Consider the following 19515-nt stretch of genomic DNA (forward strand, 5'->3'; position numbering starts at 1 on the left):
AAAGAAAAGCTGCTTGTAGATTGATGGGACCGATTTACCGATATTTACGGATCACTTTTTTTCTATTCACTTTGGCGGCCGTCTGTTAAACTGGCTAATAGATTCTGTTCCTTTAATCTCTGGTGCTTGTTGCTCCTTCTGTGATCGAATCAAAGCGGCATTCGAGATGTATCCAATTCATTCATCCGTCCATCTATCTATCATTGTATCCATCTGCATGGATTATATACTCAGTAGTACTTAAGTCTTCTTAGTGATCGTGTTCTCCTGCCGCTTTCAATATTTTCAGCTTTGGCTGCAGTCCCTTCTGAATAAATGGATTTGAAACAATTTATTACTTCTTTTCATGGGTCGCCAACCTTCAATTGCTTCCTTTTTTCCCATACATTTCTCACTTCCCACATTTGTGTTTTCACTGCATACAATATCCCTCTTCAGAGAGACGCAAGGGTTGAATGAATCATCAACAGTAGGAAAAGGAGCAATTTGTTAGGTATCAAATTGCATGCAACCATTCTGTGCCATTTTGTTGGTAATGGGAATCTTTGGGTTGACGGTCATATAGTGTACTAATGAGAGAAGCACAATTACAAACTCGTCTAGCCCGGCGTGTTAACCAGTGTTTTTCTCATTCACTTTAAAAATGATATTGAAATGCTTTGTTATTCATCTCTGTGTGTTTGTGCGAGTCTAGATACGATCCATCTGTGAATGTAGCGAATCCCTTGTTTGCTGCTCCATTATCTTGATAATAACATCCTTATTTCCTCTCATCTCCAGTGCTTTATCTCTGTTTCATGGGTTTTTGTCTTGCGGATATCATGGGATGGCCGCCTGCTTTTTTCTTCTCTTTTTGTTTCTAAAGAAATGATTTGATTGCAAATGTTTGCATTGAGTTTTCCACCCAAGCGGACCTCTTTCAGTATATTTGGTCCATGATTCTATTCATATTCTGTATCCATCAGATACTTTTGGGTATGCATATCAAGCAATAACCGTCTCCCGTGTTTGTTTCTAATCATCACTTATCTTTGATATCAGAGTGAGCCTATTTGTCGGTGTGTCTTTGTATAATTTTTCCAACTACTCATTGCCTGCTGTCCCTTCCTTGTCATTGTGAGCTGATAGCAGAGCGAGTTGACAATAATGGAGAGATGATGCTTGCCCCCCTCCCTCGCCATTGCTTTGTGATTTTCATTTGCTGCTGAGATGACTTTGGCTCACAGCCATCCCAGCCAGACAATCTTCCATCTTCTTTCTGCACCATTACTGTTCAGGTCTTGGTGAACTATTCAGCAAAGATCACAAAGACACTTAGATTTGCAAGGCTCTACACAATGGTTATCCTTTATAGTATTAGGCAATTAGTGTGACCCTTTCAGAGTTAATATGTACTATTTACTACTTTGTTTGATTTGATTTGCTTGGTAGATTTACTTTCCCTTTTCATTTATCTACTTATGTAATAATGAATCCATAACTATAATCAGTAGCACTATCATCAACGCACACTATTAGCAAAGGATTGCAATTAAGCTAATTATGTCAAGCAGTCACTTTTCAACCCATTGTCAAATTGGATGGCTGTCAACCCAGCCAGATGGATAGATAAATAGATGCTTGCAGATACGTTTCGCATTATTTACATTACAGAATCTGCATTAGGAGGTACAATTTCCGGATAAAAGGAAATGTTTGTCAAATGTTTAATGTGTGTCTTTGTCGTTGTATGGTCTCTCAATAAGGAATAAAAAAATGCTCTAAACATCTCCTCATGCTGCTGACCACCTCTGCTAAAATTAGCTATATCCTTAGTTGTTCAGATCATTTAATTATGCCCCTGCAATTAAATTATAACTATAATACAATCAATATTTGGCTCAGTTCATATTTCACAATGTATTTCTCCATTATTCATTTTAAATCTGTTGATTTGTGTGTGTTTTTCTTCAGATCTTGGTGAACTCTGTGAGTCCAAGCCGTCCAGCAGTGCTCTATGAGAAGGTGACCTTAAGTGAAGGAGGAAGTCCCTTGCTGAGAGACATGCTCTTCAGCCCAGACCAACAGTACCTCTACACACTGACTGACAGACAGGTGAGTTTGTGGTTTAAGTTTGTTTAAATATGCAAAACAAAGCAGAAAAATGGGCTACGCAAATAACATTCATATCTACATTCTGTTCATATGAAAACACATTAGCAAACTGTCAAGCACATGCCAAAGCAACAGATGGCAGTGCAACCCGTCAGGGAAAAGTCATATTTGCCAGACAGAAGAAGCCTGAAGGAAGCGCTTTTCATAAAACTCACAATGGAAGTTTTTCTATATGTACGGAATGTGATTATTATTATTATTATTTATTTTTTTGTAAATTGGAACATCTGTGTACTTGTTAATTTATAACCCCCCGAGATGAAAAAAAGGGCCATGTGTGTACATGTGGACTGAAAGCGGCATAACATAACAAATCGAACAAAAATAAAATAATAACGCAAAAAAAAGTACACCCAATAGCAGATTAGCTGCACATAATCTTCCTGTATTTAGGAAATAATTACATTTGAAGGATTAAGAAAAGGTATTTACTTGTCATAGATGTTTGTTTTTTTCCAGTGCCAATACTGATTATTAGTTTCAAGGAGGCCGATAACCGATATTGGGAGCCGATATTCATTTGCAGCAAGAGCGTCACAATAAAATAAAATACACTTTTTTGAAATGCCATTAAGCATGTTTGTTAAAACATTTAAAATTTTCAATACTTTGAAAGTTTTTCTTTTAATTTTAGATACCCCCAATAATAGACAGCTTTGTTTTAAAATTCTAACAAAGTGCAGAAAGCTTCCAGAGTCATCAGTATGTATTAAATTAAATTCAAAATTAAACAAGTAAATGGATCCTTAAAGTTTACTATAGTAAATAAAGTTTTCCAAAACTTCAACATACCTGAAATGTTTAACAATGAGCTCCAGTGTGAGCAGCATAATTTAAATGAAACATATAAAAATAAGTTAACCCAGTTCTAAATTGATCTCTTAAATTAGTATCTCACTGAGCGGAGAATGCTTGCAAACGCAGTGAATTTAGGAATTCGGCCTTCAGTTTTGTGATGGTAGTAAATGTTGGATTTTCGCCAGCGTTCCTAAAAGGTTTTTAAAAAACTTTCGCAGACAGTCAAAAATGGTCTTAGCTTGCGACAAGCAGAAACTTTTTAGCAACATTTTACCAAACCAAAAAATGCCTTATAATTAAGGATAATAATTGTCTGGCCAATAATCCGTCAATCACTAGTCGGTACTATTCTAAGGAAAACGTGCATAACATCAATTGATATCCAGTATTCTTAAGTGTGGCAGCTCCACTGCCACTAACAACGCCTTGTTTGTACGCCTAACTCCTGCTGCATACATTATTCTACTGGACCATGACATCCGCATGCAGACATGACTTTTTCTTTCGTGCAGACCATTATCAACCGCCAGAACTCAGCCCAACATTCACTTCAACAGATTTTAATTGTACCCATACAGTCACCTCTGAGCTACATGGAATACACAAGCCAGCAAGACCTCAAATAATGAACATATCGGTGCACGCAGACATACAGAGGGTTAACTGGTCACATGTCGTGTGTGTGTCTATATACCTATGGTCATTACCAGCCCCACCGCTGATGTAGACCTTGTCGACTCTGATGGTAGGACTGCGCGAGCAATGAGACGGGGAATTTTGGGGGGTGAGCAGGCGGAGGCGAGCGTGTCACAGCTCTGTCGCTCCCCAGGCCCAGCTGCTCCCCTCATTTGTCTGTCTTATTAGTGCACAGTGAGTGAAGGAAGCAGAGACGCTGCTTGCATGATGCAAAGATGGCCATTTTTAATAGATCTAAAGCGGCTGTCTGATTAAAAGTGGTGAGATATATGTCGAATGTTTGCTTTTATGGAAGGTGTCGGAGACTTGGCAAGTCTCTTCTGCAGCTAGCTATGCCAACGCTATTAAATGGCATCATATTTCTTAGTTAAAGACCAGTGCGCAAGGGATTTACAAGAATTGACACGGTCATTTGTGGTGAATAAACTTTTTAGAACTTCGAACAAACTGCACATAGTTGTTATACTTTCATGTAATTGTGGTCAGCAAACGCTGATCCAGTCAGCAGGAGTCAAGACGGGCAGTTTGTCGCAGCATGCCAGTAAAAGAAAAAGCATACAATTTGTGAATAAGTATTTACACACTTCACGGGGAAATAATGACTAAAACCAGGGATGGGTGAGTACCAATACCAGGTTTCAGTATCAGACCAGTCTATGGTCCTAGTTCAATGTATCGGTAGCTACGACGTGTGGTCGTTTTACAATCAGGAACTAGAAATTAGATATGACAAAATTAGAAAATTGCTATTAATTTCATGCAATTTTAAGGAAAAATGCTATATTGGAATATATAGATATTTCTTTAAAATTATCTGTCATTGTTATTTGGGAGGAAATTCTATGGTACTAGGTACTAGTAGTATTGGTACTTGGTTTCTGTATTGGTGACTACTCAAGTAGTCATACTGGTATACTGTAGGTCTGAAAAAAGAGTGGTAACGAGCATCCCTACACAGGTAATTTTGTGGAGTACATTTTACTCTAAAAATAGTTTATTTGGTCCCACTCTAAACTAAAATTTACACTTGGAAGAGAGTAAAATATTACTCAGTATTTTTACTGTGTATGAAAGAATTGGCCTATCCCATGAAAAAAACCTAGTAAAGTTTTAAAGGGATTTTTGTGTGTACATTTTATTAGTTTATTTAATTAAAAAAAAGTTACACAAGGGTTGAGGAATGAACTCACGACCTTCAGCTTGGGGGACTGCCACACTACCACCTGAGCTATGCCACGCCTAATGTTTGCCAATATCCAAAAGGAGACCAAAAACATTCTCTCATACACAAAATATTTTACTCTCTTCCAAGTGTAAATTTTACTCTGTTTAGAGTGGGGTCAAATAAACTCTTTTTAGAGTTAAATGTACTCTACAAAATTGACTGTGCATGAGTAATTGTATGCATTATTATGGCATGTCTCTTAGAACTCACCTATGCCCTTGCACGCACGCACGCACGCACACACACACACACACACACACACACACACCCACCCACGCACACACACACACACACACACACCTTTGTCTTGCTTTTGGTTAGATCCCCATTAATGGATAGCAGTCTTGAGTTAAGCAGAGCAGGATATCGGTTTGCCAGACCTGCTTTTTGAACCCCCTTCCAGCATTAATGACCAGAGGGGAGCAATTCCCTCTTGCCCTCCACCCTGTCCTCATCTTTATCCGCTGCCCTCCATCTACTCCAATATGCCCCCCCCCCCCACACCCTACTTGTACAAATCCGTCTCCGCTGACACACACTCGCACACGTTTCCATCTAAGCCCAAATTGAGTCCTCCCCTCTCAACTGCCTTATACTGATCCCATTCCCATGTTTTTAATGATCTCGCGCTATTGCTGCAATGCCCCTTTTGCACCTCTTTTCAACACACAAGCACACATACACATACATACTGAATAGTAGGCAGATGTGGGGAATCAAGAAGGGCGTACCAATTGAAGGATGACAATAGGATGACACACGCCAGATTACTTTGCATGAGTCGGGCATCCATGCTCTTCTTTTCCTATCTCCTCATGACATGGTGAACCACTTTCTGATGATTCTGGTGTGCGTGTGTGTGCGTGTGTGTGCGTGCGTGTGTGTAGCAGGTTGCCTGCAGGGGCTCCTCAGACAAGCCAAGCACATTAAGGTGTCACTGGACATATCCACTCATGCATAGCCCGCGACAAGTCCTCCATGCCTTCCATTTCTTCAACACACTTGCACGCACACACCTACATCACACAAGGCCTAGCCGGTGAGTCAGAGTTAGGGGCGAGGCTCTGTGATTTATGACTCGCTCAGTTCCAGCTATATTCATCACTGTCATTATTATCGATAGAAGATATGACAGCAGGAGAGGGCAGATGTGTATGCAGTATGTGTTTGCAGTGTGTGTGTGTGGGGAGGGGGGGGGGTGTAGGCTTGGTCGGACAGGGGCTAATGCAAAATACAAAGTAATAATTGTTTTGCCATTATAGTATTTTATTTTGTTTATAGAATTAATGTACTGTATTATGTTTTTTAAATCACTTTTTCTCACCATTTGAGTGTGAGAGAATACACTGTAATTGCCAGCCAAATACTGTAGTTCCTCAAATAGTGGCCTCCACTGGGATAGATGTTTGCAGTATGGTTTCGTTAAATGCGATGGTTTCATTGTTTACAACAGAATTCTATTCCTAAGGTGGCGATGGCACCTGAATTTGTACACAAATCGAAACATGTCCTCTACTCTATCACTAATATAAGTTGACGTAATAGTCAAGTCATAATTACAGTAAATATGATATGAAAGGCATTCTTTAACTATGAATAGAAAACACACGTGCCCGAATGGAAATGAAAAAAAAAAACATGTTTGTATTACACTTTTGCGATATACTTCCTTTTCGAGACTTCTAAAAAAAAAACACATCATGAGTGTAAAAACTTTTTTCAAAATTTCTGTTTCCATTATAGTTTGCTATTGTGCAATTTGCATTTTCCACATTTCTGAGGGCAATGGAAACCCAGCCAGTGAGCGTGATTGCATGTTTTTGAGAATCGTTCACACAACAGTATACAATGACTTGGCATTGATCCTTGTGCTTGACCACAACTGTATGCCTTTTTTGTTGTTTGCATGTCGGATGGAAAACAAGGGGTTGTATTGTGTGACTTCCCACAAAGAAGCCTAATTATTTAATGTCTCCCACATATGGTTTCATCACACATCAATCCAGGGTGAGAGTGTGTGTGTTTGCGTGTCCGCCGATCTGTTTACATTCACATATTACTGGTCCGCTGCCAATCTTGTTAGTACACACATTAGCACTGTCTGACATCAACACACATAACAAGGCAGCTGGTTGTATCAATCAAGACTGTCATTTAATGAACTCGATACAGCTAATCACTCAGTTCTAAGTGGCTCAAAGATTAATTTTCCCAATTTGTCAAACTGGCCAACCGACGCTTCCAGTACAAAAAGTAGTTTAAAATCAGATGTATAGGCTGGTGCTTGTTTGACCCTCTTAAAGAGTCTACTATAGCTACAATGCTTTCCAGTTTCCTCAAATGGGTGGATGTATTCAGGATAGGGTGAATTTAAAGCAGGTCTCAATCAAAATATTTATTTCGATGATTAACACCACCAGTTTGTTCCTTTCAATTTCCTGCCTTATCTACTGTATGTATGGCTTGAAAGTGCACAACGTCATATGTTTGTCGCCCAGGAATGGCTATGCACACCAAAAGACTTTGAACAAGACGGTGGTCTTTGTCATGCAAATGTTAATGAACGTGGTGCAGTGAGGCGAAGACAGCACTGAAAAGGACGGAGAGGGGCTTGTTCACTCAATTCCAAGAGTGCAAACTATTATTGCACAAGACTAAGCAGATAAATACACTCAAGTTTATTCAGTGGCGTTAATCTTAATGACCTTTTTGAAGTGAATTCAGAGATTTGTTTTGAAATACATTACATTTGAGGATAATTGCTGAAAATGCGACTGAGAAAGACTGAGAACTGTTTAGTTCACAGTTGTGGAAATACAGCGTTATAAATTTTTCACCATTTCAGTTTTCATCATCCATTGGAAGTTCATCTTTATTATAATTACTTAGCCCGTTTCTACCACTACAGCATGGCGTTAGCTAGCTGGCATGCATACATTTTGAAGAATGCATCTTCCCTGAATGTTTTATGTCATTGAGCTCAGTTGTCATTAATTCTTAAAAAAAAAAAAGGATTCCGGAGTTGCAGTTATTGTTGTGATAAAGAACACTGTGATTACTAGGTGTGAATTTTCCCATGTTTGTGTTTAAGTCTTCTGTTAGCCTACCAATTTATAGCTTATTTTACCTTTGTCCAGACTGACAAAGACTATTTGCATCTGCTATCCATAGACATTTGTGAAGCAGGTTGGCATAGGCCAAGGATATATGCATTAGACTTACGTACAGATATAAATAAAGATGTATTTTTTTCTGCTTTTATTAGTAACTGCAAGATATTTTTCAACATTGTCCATTCTAGTTAGTATATAGTACCCATATCCTAATGACACAGCAGACAGATGGATTGTTCAGCCTTGTAAAGGCCTGCACTATTCTGATTAATGCTTTGATATGATTGAAGAAGGTATAAATACTTTTTAACAATCTCACGTCAGAAGATTGAATAACACTTAGATCAAAATAGAGTGATTGCTTCCATGTCTGACAGACTACAAGGCCTCAATCTAATTGTCTCCTGCCTCCTCTCTTCCGTTACACTTTCTTGTTGTATCTCTTGTGGGATTTTATTTTTTTCCAGTCCCAGAAACGTGTGCATTGTTGTGTGTATGCTGTATCAGAAGAAGTGTGTGCAGACACGTCTTGATGCTATCGGTTCCAATGCAAGTCTAGCTGTCACGAGATAGCTCTGTCTTTCGCTCATCTCTTGCTGTTTTACTCCACCGTTGTCTCTAAGGACGGTGCAATCGTACAGACTGATAGGGTTGGAAAAGACGGTAAGATAGATAGGGAGGTTAATGGTTTCTCTTCCTCTCCATCTCGCCCTACTCCTCTGTTGCTATCAATCGGACATACAATTGGGGTCTCCCGTTGCTTGATGGCGATTAGGGTGGGACTGACTCATTGTCATGGAATGAAGTCAAGCAAAAGATGGCATGGCCTTCAGAGCAGTTCACTGTGTCACATCACAGATTTGAGACTAGTGTGTGCAGTGATGAGAACTATAATGTGTTTTAAATTTGGGCAATTGTTTTGAAATGAATTGTGTTAATTTCATATATAACATTCCCTACCAATCTGGCTGTCAAAGTACCAGCTTGTCTTTTACAAAACAACATAAATGTTATGAAGCCTAAAAAATGCAAATCTTTCAGCATTGGTCTCAAATGTATTTTAATGCAGAAAGAAAAATTGTGTACCATTGTTGAATGATTGTGTTCTTTAAAAGTTTGATAACACTTCTCTAGTAAAGTGTATGCCCATTTCCCTGTACAGTGTACACAGTACAGGCTCTTCTTGGTTGGCTTGGTTTTCCTTTTTAATAGGTACCTCCTCGGTAGCTACAAGAAACAGTAAAAACATTGTCACGTCGACACAAACAATTATCAGTAGAAGAGAACTATATTTACTTCTCGGCATGTGACTATTGGTCATCATAGAGAAATTAATTGTATTTCAGAGGGCAGCAACAAAATAGATTGCTACAGCAAAGTGAAGACTGGTGTGTAATCCAGCAATGTTACAGAGACAAGGAAACCTGGATGTGCTTTGGCCGAAAGGCAGGGTATACCATGGACTGGTCGCGAGCCAATAACAGGTCATATATAGACAAACAGACACAAAATATTTGCACTGACACCTGAGGTCAATTTAGAGTCTTCAATTAACCTAACATGCATGTATTTGGAATGTGGTAGCAAACTACAGTACCCAGAGATAACCCAGGCAAGCACAGGAACTACATGCAGACTCCTCAGGATATGGACCCGTGACCTCTGAACCCGGAGGCATATGAACTAACCAGTCGGCCACCGTGCTGACAAAAGCTAACTTTACAATGTTAGTTTTTACAATTTCTATCCGCTTGTCTTCAAATGTCAAAATACTGAATCTGCTTCACAAGTTAAATAAGGTCATCTTTAGCGTACGGTTTGCTTCTTTATTATGTCATCCCGCATCTTACTCTCCATGCTAGACTAATGGATTTACACTCAATTCAACTGTTATATTAATGTAACAGTTGGTTGATTGGGCATGCCTGAAGTGTGTCAGACAAGAAGGATGTGAAAGGTTGTGTTACAGCCTCAAACTGTGAGAGACGCCAAACGTGACGAGAAAAAAAATCACGGGAATAACAGTTTTTGAACGTACCGTGTTTGCGGCACAATGAACACATCACACACGAACCAATTTCATTCATGACTGTTTACTGGTTAGACGAGTAGTCTCGGAAAATATCTCGAGGTTAAACGTGACTTCCAAATAAAAAAATATGGAGGACCAGTCGCAATAGTTCCTGGTTTGTTTTTAGCTGGGGGGAAAAGCGGCATAAAAAGAATAGGCATTGTTTAAAGGAGTGTAAATAGCACAAGCACGGACTTTCTGTTGCGCCATGACTGATTTGATTTTGGATTACCCACCGTCCTCCTCGCCGCCTCGCTTTCTTATTGGCTGCATGTCACCATCAACCAGCTGCACGGTGGTTTGTCCTCGGGGCACACCGCACACGCTGTGAAGTCGGGCCAAAACAATACAACATATTGAATATCCCTGATTTCAGATCGGAGTGGTCTAAAAGGCCCTTCCGAGCGGACGATTATCTGTTAAGATTAGCGATTGTCGGAAGGGGAAATTCGAGGCTGAAATCGGGCTAATACTCCTGCCGGCTTTAGCTAACACAATACACCACTTTTCAAAATAACAATATAAATGACAAGGATTATATCGTACAGTAGTGCCATGTTAGAAAAGTTCAGAACCGAAAAACACTTCTTGTTCGTGACATCATCAGAAAGCAGAGGAATAGGTAATTCAAAATGAATGTAATTGTTGGAAACCAATTCTCAAAACCCCCGATTTTGAATTCTGATCCTTGATTATTGCTACAGTGTGTACAGTAGATTTTGCATAAAGGTAACCAAAGTAAACCAGACTACCCAACTTTTACATCTGTGAGATTCAGATTTTTCCAACTACCATCGCTCAGGAATTCGTCTTTGAGGAATGGCTGTATTCTCTTCGGCCCTCTCTTCTGCTGGCGACCTGTGTACATGGTGGTGGGTTGCTTGGCAGTGCTAATGGAAATGCCAGCTGTGTGGTTCCTCACTCCTCACAAAGTCCATTTACTAAAGTGACAGAGTCATTTACTAGGCAGCCGGCCTCTCCCATCCGCACTTAATTAGAAGACCTCCAGGCTTGTCTACCTTCGCCACTCACATTCACCCCTCTTTCTCCTTTTCACTCTCTGACTGTTGTCTCTTTTTCACACCTTTGTTTTCGCTGCTTTTTCGATCTTTGTCTTCAGTCCCTGTCTTGGTCTGCTGTTTTGCTCTTTCCACTTCTATTCTTTCATCCCCACTACATATACCATCTTGGAGTTAATTGGAATCCATGTAGCAAGGGTTGCAATGAAGAGTTTCATTTATTCCATTTAAAAAATATTTATTTTATTACAAAAGTTTTACTTCCTCTTTGTCAACTTTATTTAAACAGTGTTGCTGCATGTAGAATCTCCTATTTTTGTTATTTTTAGTAATTTGAGATACCATTTCTGGGATTATGACTGTGGCATCTTCGAAGTCCACATTAACATATACCATACATACATACATACATGCATACTGTACATACTGTACAGACAGACATACAATGTCATGTGCACGTCCTCGTTTCATTTGTCGTTTCAAAATTCCTCTCGCAATTTATCTTACCTTCTTTTTTAGTATCTACCTTGTACCAGTTTGCTGCTTATCAGTCAACACACCAAGCCAGCCATTGATCCTCTAAGTCCCAGACAATCCACTCAATGAAGGCATGCTAACCCAACCTTTGATACCCCAATCCACTTGTCCCCCAACTGGGTATTCTAGAATTGGAAAAGACTAGCTCCCCCACATGGACACCAGCGTTGAGAGTGCACCTCTACATTAATCTATTTCAGATAAAGTTGCCACGTGACTTAAAATGTGATGTATTTGCTTATAGACTGTGCATAATGCATTAAAAAATAGTGCTCTCCTATACTCAAGGTACACCACATAATTGACTGTTATTTGCCTTAGGCCTCTTATCAGCTGTAAATTATAAAATTTTAAGCTCAAAGAGAAAAGCTGTGATGCAACTAATCTGTCATGGCCTTGCCAGAAGTTGTCCAAAAAGACAGCTGATGTATAATGATCCAATGTCATCACAAATACTGCTCACAGCCCCATGTGGTCCCAAGGAATATGAAGATCGTGCATATATATATATATATATATATATATATATATATATATATATATATATATATATATATATATATATATATATATATATATATATATATATATACACACACACACACACACACACACACACACACACATATATATACACACACACACGTATGGGTACTTGACGGCGCTCTGGTAAGTTTGTCTGATGATGCCCATTTTATGAATTATCATGTGGTGCGACCCAAAAAAACAAAAAACTATTTGGGACTTTTATTTTGAAAAATATTTCAAGACAGGAGTTTGTATCATCCACAAGATAGTCAAAACCCCATGAGAGCAGCTATCAGGTTTGTACTGTCTTACAAGTTACCCTTTTAGCAACTATGTAGCGGTCATATTTATACATTATGTGGTATAACCTGAAACAAATATTTTTTTTCTCCAACAAATATATATTTTCATTATAACTTTACTTGTGTGGCACTGGCTAGCTAACCTGTTTTGTTAGTGTTAGCCTCATAACTTTGATTGAAGATGAAAATACTATGTATGTGGTGCGACCAACCATCATCTGGTGCGACCACTGTAGAAAACTGATAGATGTAGGCCTATGTCCTAAATTATAGATGCCCTAAATTGTAGATAATAGTAACATTGTAGATAATAGTAACATTGTAGATAATAGTAAATAAAGAATAAATATTCTATGTGTTTTTATAATAAATTAACGATGCTGGGTCTGGTAAAAATCCGTCAGTAACCCATATATCAACATATACAGTACATATAAATAAATGATAAATAATGTAACAAACAAATAAACAAACAAAAAGAAGATGACTCAGTCCCTAGAGAAATTGATGAACCTACATTTTGTTATAATGTAGGAATGGCTGCTAATAAAAAAATAAATAAAAACAAGATTAACCAATACTCCTCCTTTTTTCCCTGCCTTATGCTGTCGTTTTTTTTAATGTGTAAAAAAAAATAGGCAGGTCCTTTTATGTGTTTGGATTTAATAAGCAATGAAAAGCTGCGTTAAAAGCTTTACACGTCCTTTGGGTTTGGGGGTGACCGTCACAAAGCCTGTTAGCTGGACTTTTAAAGGCAGGTGATAGCTCCCTGTAAAAACAGATTGGAGAGGAAATGTGGAAAGTTTACAGTTAAAAGGAGACGTCAAGGCGCTTGAGTCAGTCAGGCTCGAGCAGGAGGAGAAGGCCAAGAAAGGGGGACTTGAGTTACAGTGCAGAGGCCATTGTAAATAAGAGGAGATGGCAAGAGTGTGGAGCATCCAGTCTTGGTTTATGAGGTCATTTAAAGGAGTAATGTGGTACGTCGCTTGAAATTGGCTTTCATTAAAAGAGCCATCGAGAGAGACTGAATGAGAGAGACCGAAAATGGATGTCAGTATGTGTGAAATCAACTCATATATTATCATAAACATACAGTATATGCTGATTATTGGGATTCCCATGCAAGTATGAAAGTGCTTGCAGACTTGCAGCAAGATAATTTCCATCCCCACCAGGCTATTTAACCATAACAGCTTTCTATTGCGTCAACATTTTCTTTTGTTTTATCTCTCCCACTGAATACAGCACGTAGCGTCATCATTTCTGTTGGCGCATGGACAATTGTGCACAATAGGTCGTATCTATCATCACACAGTGCAATGACAAGGTGATGCAAGCTCACCAGGGGGTGGTCGCATAAGCAGGATTTACTCTATGTGGCCCCATTGTCTTTGATCACATCATAATGATATATGGAGAAGAGGATCTGCCATGAATACTTCTTGCTTTTCTCCTCTTTGTTAAATCACAAACTATTATAAGAGATGGTCTTCAACCGTAACTCTTTGCCTCATGCATCGGCCCATTATCTGTTTATTCCTTCACACTGTTGTTCTTCTAGACAGCTCTCAGCTCTCCTTTCCAAACGGAATCCGGCTTTGCACTCATTGTGACAATGACACATGGGAAGCGTCTGCCACCATAACCCATCTACTCAGCACAATGTGCTCATAGATTCCCCCTTGTGTGCGCCTCCCATTCATCCAACCAGCCTTTCCTCCCTCTTGCCCTCTCTTCTCTACAACTTTACACACTTTTGTTCAGTTGTATCATCTTGTTTGGATCTCTCTCTGGGCCTAATGGCGTTTTTATTTGCCCTCCCCTTGCTCCATATTGTTACTTTAAAAAACAATATTACCAGACCTATATACGACTTGGACTGGAGTGCATAAATGAGTTCCGTTATGTCACATCTGTCCTACATATTCATTGTAGTTGGAGCTCACGTGGGACTCTTGGCCTCAAGTTTAATATTTCATTGCTCTCTTTCTTTGTACTCCTGGTTTCTCTCCCGCAACAATCCAGCCTTAGCTCCCTTTTTTCGTTCTGCAATATGGTATTGCATATACTTCCATACACCCCGCTTGCACTTCATAACAAAAAGCCAAGCCCCCATTTGTCCCTACATTCCATTGAAACCTGGTTCTCATAACATTTCTGTGTGACCACACGAGTTAGCCCCGGGATGTTTGTTAGATGTTGTTCTTCCTAATAAGCAAGTTGACTCCGCTGCTTGATTTAAACGAGCCTGCAGTAGCAACTTGATACATGTGCATGAAAGCACACACACCATGAGATTGGGATCAAGTAACTCAACAACTTGGGGGCCGTTAGCAAGGAAAAGTTAATAATGGTTTTGATGCCATGCATATGCTGTGAACCAGAAGTCCTCAATAGGCGGATAGTAGTCCACATCCAGATGTTTTTCTTTAAGGATTATTTTGACGAATTCTTGTAATTAGAATATATTGTAGGTGTATTTACGGTTGAAGCACACTTTTCTTGCCTTTAAATTGATGAAGTTCATATTTTGTCCAGAAAGAATTTCATAACTTCATTAAACAAATTTTTAGACTTGCTGTCGATTGAAGATGGCATCCCCTGTGCTGAGGAAATAGGTAACGACCAATCATGCCTCACCTGTTTTCTGGGTTTGGTCAGCAAACTGAGTCATGATTGGTCATTGCCTACTTCCTCAGCATAGGTGATGGATGTCATCTTCAGTCGACAGCACGTGGAAAAATTAGTTTTTAAAGGTATTAATTGTACATGAAAAATAATGAAGTTATCAAATTCATTCTGAACAAATTATTACATTTTTACTGCTGAAAATGGCTCAATGAGTCAAGTAATGTCATACGGAATGTACGGTAACCGTAACGGTACTTTTACCCATGTTCAAAAGCTCTTTTAATTCAACACAAACATCCAAATAAACTTTTTAAACCGTTTTGCTGTCAGTTGGCACAAACACACGTCATCTGCAATATGCACATATGCTTGTGATTTGTCTGTCAAACACCAACCAACAGTCTCCTACAAATATCTTGAAATAGCCACGCTTTGTGATCCCCTGGGAGCATGTTGTGAATCATCTCTTATCACCTTTAAGTGGAGTGAAGGGCCATCTCAAACACTTTTTTTTTCCCTTTAGCCTCTCAACAAGCCCACACCTAGCATGCGTCTGATTGAGTGACACACACAAACGCACACTGTCACACAGTACCTCGTTACACCGACTTTGTTCAAACACTTCACTTGAGTCTGTCTCGCACCGTGCGCACACATTTACACACGCACACACATTTGTCACTGAGGTCCGTCTTCCTTCCTCCCAATGGTTTTTTTTAGGTCACTTGTCAATCCTTTAACCATGACCACCTGTCATGTCTCCCAGCATGCATTGCGGGGCCTCACCTGTGTACGCTTCACTGGAAGCTGTCACTCACCCACTAGACCGTAGTCCCTCCCCAGTGCACCTGTTTCTCTCTGGGGAATCCTGTTACACCATTCAAAGTACAATCTCAAGAGAAAGATACATTTGAGCTCATTTTACTGTCAATTACTCATCACGATCCAACTTAATGGGAAGATAATTTCTTGATTAACCTCCCTGCTTTCTCTCTCTGTTGCTGTCCCTGTCGCTTTCTTTGCAGGTGGTGAGAGTTCCAGTGGAGAGCTGTGAGCAGTACACTACATGTGGGGAGTGTTTAGGCTCCAGAGACCCTCACTGTGGATGGTGTGTCCTCCACAATGTGTAAGTACCACACACTGATGCCCATTAGATCAACTTGAAAGAGGTTTGTTAACAGTCAGCTTATTATGATTAATTGTGATTTATTTCCCTGGCCAAATTTTCGAGTTAATGTGAATATTTGTTGAATATTTATTGTCTGGCAGTAAATTACATGAGAATGTGGCGAAGCACTGTAAGAAATTGTGTGAAAATTAGTCACCTTTGTTTATTTTACTATAAAATGATATCACCAATATTGTGGTACAGTGTCGTGTTCAGTTGGGCTCAGACAGAAAATCCAGCTTTGAATCTATACATTTTCTACCCATGTTCATGTGGGTACTCCACTTTCCTCCAACAAACCATGCATTTTATCAGGCATTAATTATCTAAATTGTCCATAGGTGTGAATGTGAGAGTGAATGATTGTCTATATGTGCCCTATGATTAACTGATGACCAGTCCAGGGTGTACTCCACCTCTCACCAAAAGTCACCTGGGCTAGGATTCAGTTACCTGTGACCCTAATGAAGACAAGAGGTTTAGAAAATGTTTGAATAAATGGATGGAATGTCCTGTGACTAACTGGAAACTGGTGCAGGGTGCATTCCATTTCGTGAGATTTCAGCTCTTCCGTGACACTAATCAGAGCAATAAATATTAAGTATGGAGGTATCTCCAATCTCCTCTAACAATTTTGAAGAAAAACAGTGTTTTCATGATGATTCAAGATCCTGCAAAATTATTTTATATATAGCCATTTTTTTCAACTATATTATATAAATACCAATGTACAATACCACTTTTTTTTCAGACCGATACCAAGACGAGTACTTTTTTTTTTGAGAGATAGACTGTTACCAATACCACTAGTACAATTGATGCATAAAATTGCCCAAAAAAAGCATCCATCCATGATCCATCCATTATCTGAACCACTTATCCTTACGAGGGTCGCAGCCTATCCCAGCTGTCTTCGGGCAGTAGGCAGTGTGTACACCCTAAACTGGTTGCGAGATAAGTTTAAAGAAAGACTTGTACAGTATATTCCCAAATTAAAATTGCTAGTTTCTGACCGCAAAACAGACACAATTATCAGCCCCTGTTGCTTCATTTAGAACACAAGGGATGATGCATTAAAAATAAATATACAAATACTGTATGCATTTGGTTTGCATGTCAGGAGAAAGGGTATGAATAATGTTAGATTGCAATATGTAAAATGTAAAAAAAATAATGAAAATAGTCCGTTAGATGGTGATGATCTTTTCATAATTAGCAATAAATACATTTAATGAGATTTGGAGCAGAATTTAAAATGTTTGAAATGCCCATAACATATGTACCAATGTTGGCTCGTGGCAATGCTGTCCACACTTTTTCTTTCTTTTTTTTCTTTTACTGAGAGAGCGCCAGCGAGTGTCAGGAACAATTAAGTATTATTGGAAGGTGACAGGAAGTTAGACCACGTTCAGAACACCACAAGCCTTTGGCATCATACCATCTCTGGGCGTGTTAATGAAACCTAGAAGACTCATCAGCAAGCTGTCTTTCCTTCAGGCATGCGCAATTACATTCTTACATTCTCCATCATTAAAATGACAACATGGCGATAGGCTTGAACCAGTGATAACCTGCCATTTGGCCACATCTCCACTGTGTGCCATCAACGCAGCTTGCTCATTTCCGAGCTGATTGTGTTGCCAAATCTGGCAAAGGCCCTGCAGATAAAATGGGGAAATATTAATAGGCAAATTATTTATAAGCCTCGTTTCGGGCCTCTGGTGCCTTTAGCCACTTCTTATTAATAGGCATGGTAGTTTCAATCAACAGTAGAATTGAACTGGGTGCACATGCACACACACACTTATCATAGCTGTAGCAGAAAAGTAAAGCAAAATTCACACCCTTGTGCACACTCATGCCTATAGTCTGTGTGTGTATGTGTGTGTACGAGTTGTCAGGGGGTTTGCTGGCGAACAAACGAACGCCATGACGAGACTAACTAAATGAGAGGATGGGGGCTGCTCACGGAGGAAGCAGTTAGCATCTTTTCCCGCCTCCTTATTATTGTCAATCCTTCTTAGAGTGCCACATCAGCTCTTTTCACTCACCTCTGGGAGCATTTGTTGTTAGCGTGGAGGTGAAGTGATAGCTAATGCATTATGAATAGCTAATAGTAAAACTGCTGCACAGTGAGGCCTTTTTTTTCTTGTCATCAGCTGCCTGGTAATAAACGGCGGGAATTGCTGACCCTTTTTGATATGCGGTGGGTTTGAATTGTATCATTTTTACAGCTCAGTGAAACTTTAATGTTTGCATATATATCTCCTGACAAGTTTAAATTGGGTGGGACTGTAAACTGAACAGATGAGGAGCTGTATGGATGTACACACAGCTTAGTGTTTCTTGCACAAATGTCAAGGCCAGTAGGGTAATAATGTTTAGGTCTGCAGTAATGGCTGTGGCAAGCTATTAGCCAATTTGTCTTCAATTATTGCTCTCATTTTCGGCATGAAGGTGATTGTTCTGCATCTTTATCATGTTTAAAATGATTGTCATATCATCTCAACTGCTCACAACACTCATCTTTCCCCCTCTCTCTTTCATTCTCTTGCCTCCTCATTGCATACTCTACCCATGATCACGCGTTTCCTTTCCTTCTGCTTTCTTAAGCTGCTCACGAAAGGACCGTTGTGAAAGAGCGGGAGAACCCCAGAGGTTTGCATCAGACCAGAGGCAGTGTGTGGAGCTCACCGTTCAGCCAAAAAATATTTCCGTCACCATGTCTGAAGTGCAGGTAAGCCTTCTCATATTCAGGGGATCATCGGTTTACGACCGAGTTTCATTCCTACACAAGCAACATCACCTGTACCTGAATTTGTACAGTTGGAACATGCGCTTTACCTTGGCGAAGGCAGTAAAGTCATAAATAAATAAAATATTTGAAAGGGGAATTGTTGTGTTTAGAAATTAGTTTTTCCTCCAGAAAACTGAAACAGAAATATAACTAACATGCTTACGAGAGTCCTCATGAAACTTTATTATATTTTTAAGTGGAAAATATCCCCCTATATGGTATATGTTTCCCCCTCTAAACATATACCATGCGTAAACATTTAGACATAAAGAAGACAATAAGTGTATGCAGAATACTTTCACAGACGGTTTGATTTAAGCCATATTTTCACCACATTGTATACGGTTGGGTCAAAAATAGCGCAAATTGGGTCAAAAATGGACCAACTTTGTGAGTTCTTAAACAAATTAAATGAATAATCCATAAATGAACCTATTTTTTTTCCGGCTTATTTTGTCTTTTATTCGTTTGACCCA

General features: G+C 39.3%; 1 protein-coding gene across 1 annotated transcript in view; it reads left to right on the top strand.

The window, feature by feature from the left end:
- The window catches only part of plxna1b (plexin A1b), a 200459-nt gene that overhangs the window by 90275 nt on the left and 90669 nt on the right, over nt 1-19515 (top strand). The window contains exons 4-6 of the mRNA XM_086086176.1: nt 1954-2094; nt 16100-16200; nt 18856-18979. Of these exons, the coding sequence (XP_085942302.1) occupies nt 1954-2094; nt 16100-16200; nt 18856-18979 (366 nt within the window). The remainder of the gene's footprint in view (nt 1-1953; nt 2095-16099; nt 16201-18855; nt 18980-19515) is intronic.

Source organism: Leptonotus elevatus, chromosome 10 (assembly GCF_054856555.1).
Source record: "Leptonotus elevatus isolate MCC_2025b chromosome 10, RoL_Lele_1.0, whole genome shotgun sequence".
NCBI lineage: Eukaryota > Metazoa > Chordata > Actinopteri > Syngnathiformes > Syngnathidae > Leptonotus > Leptonotus elevatus.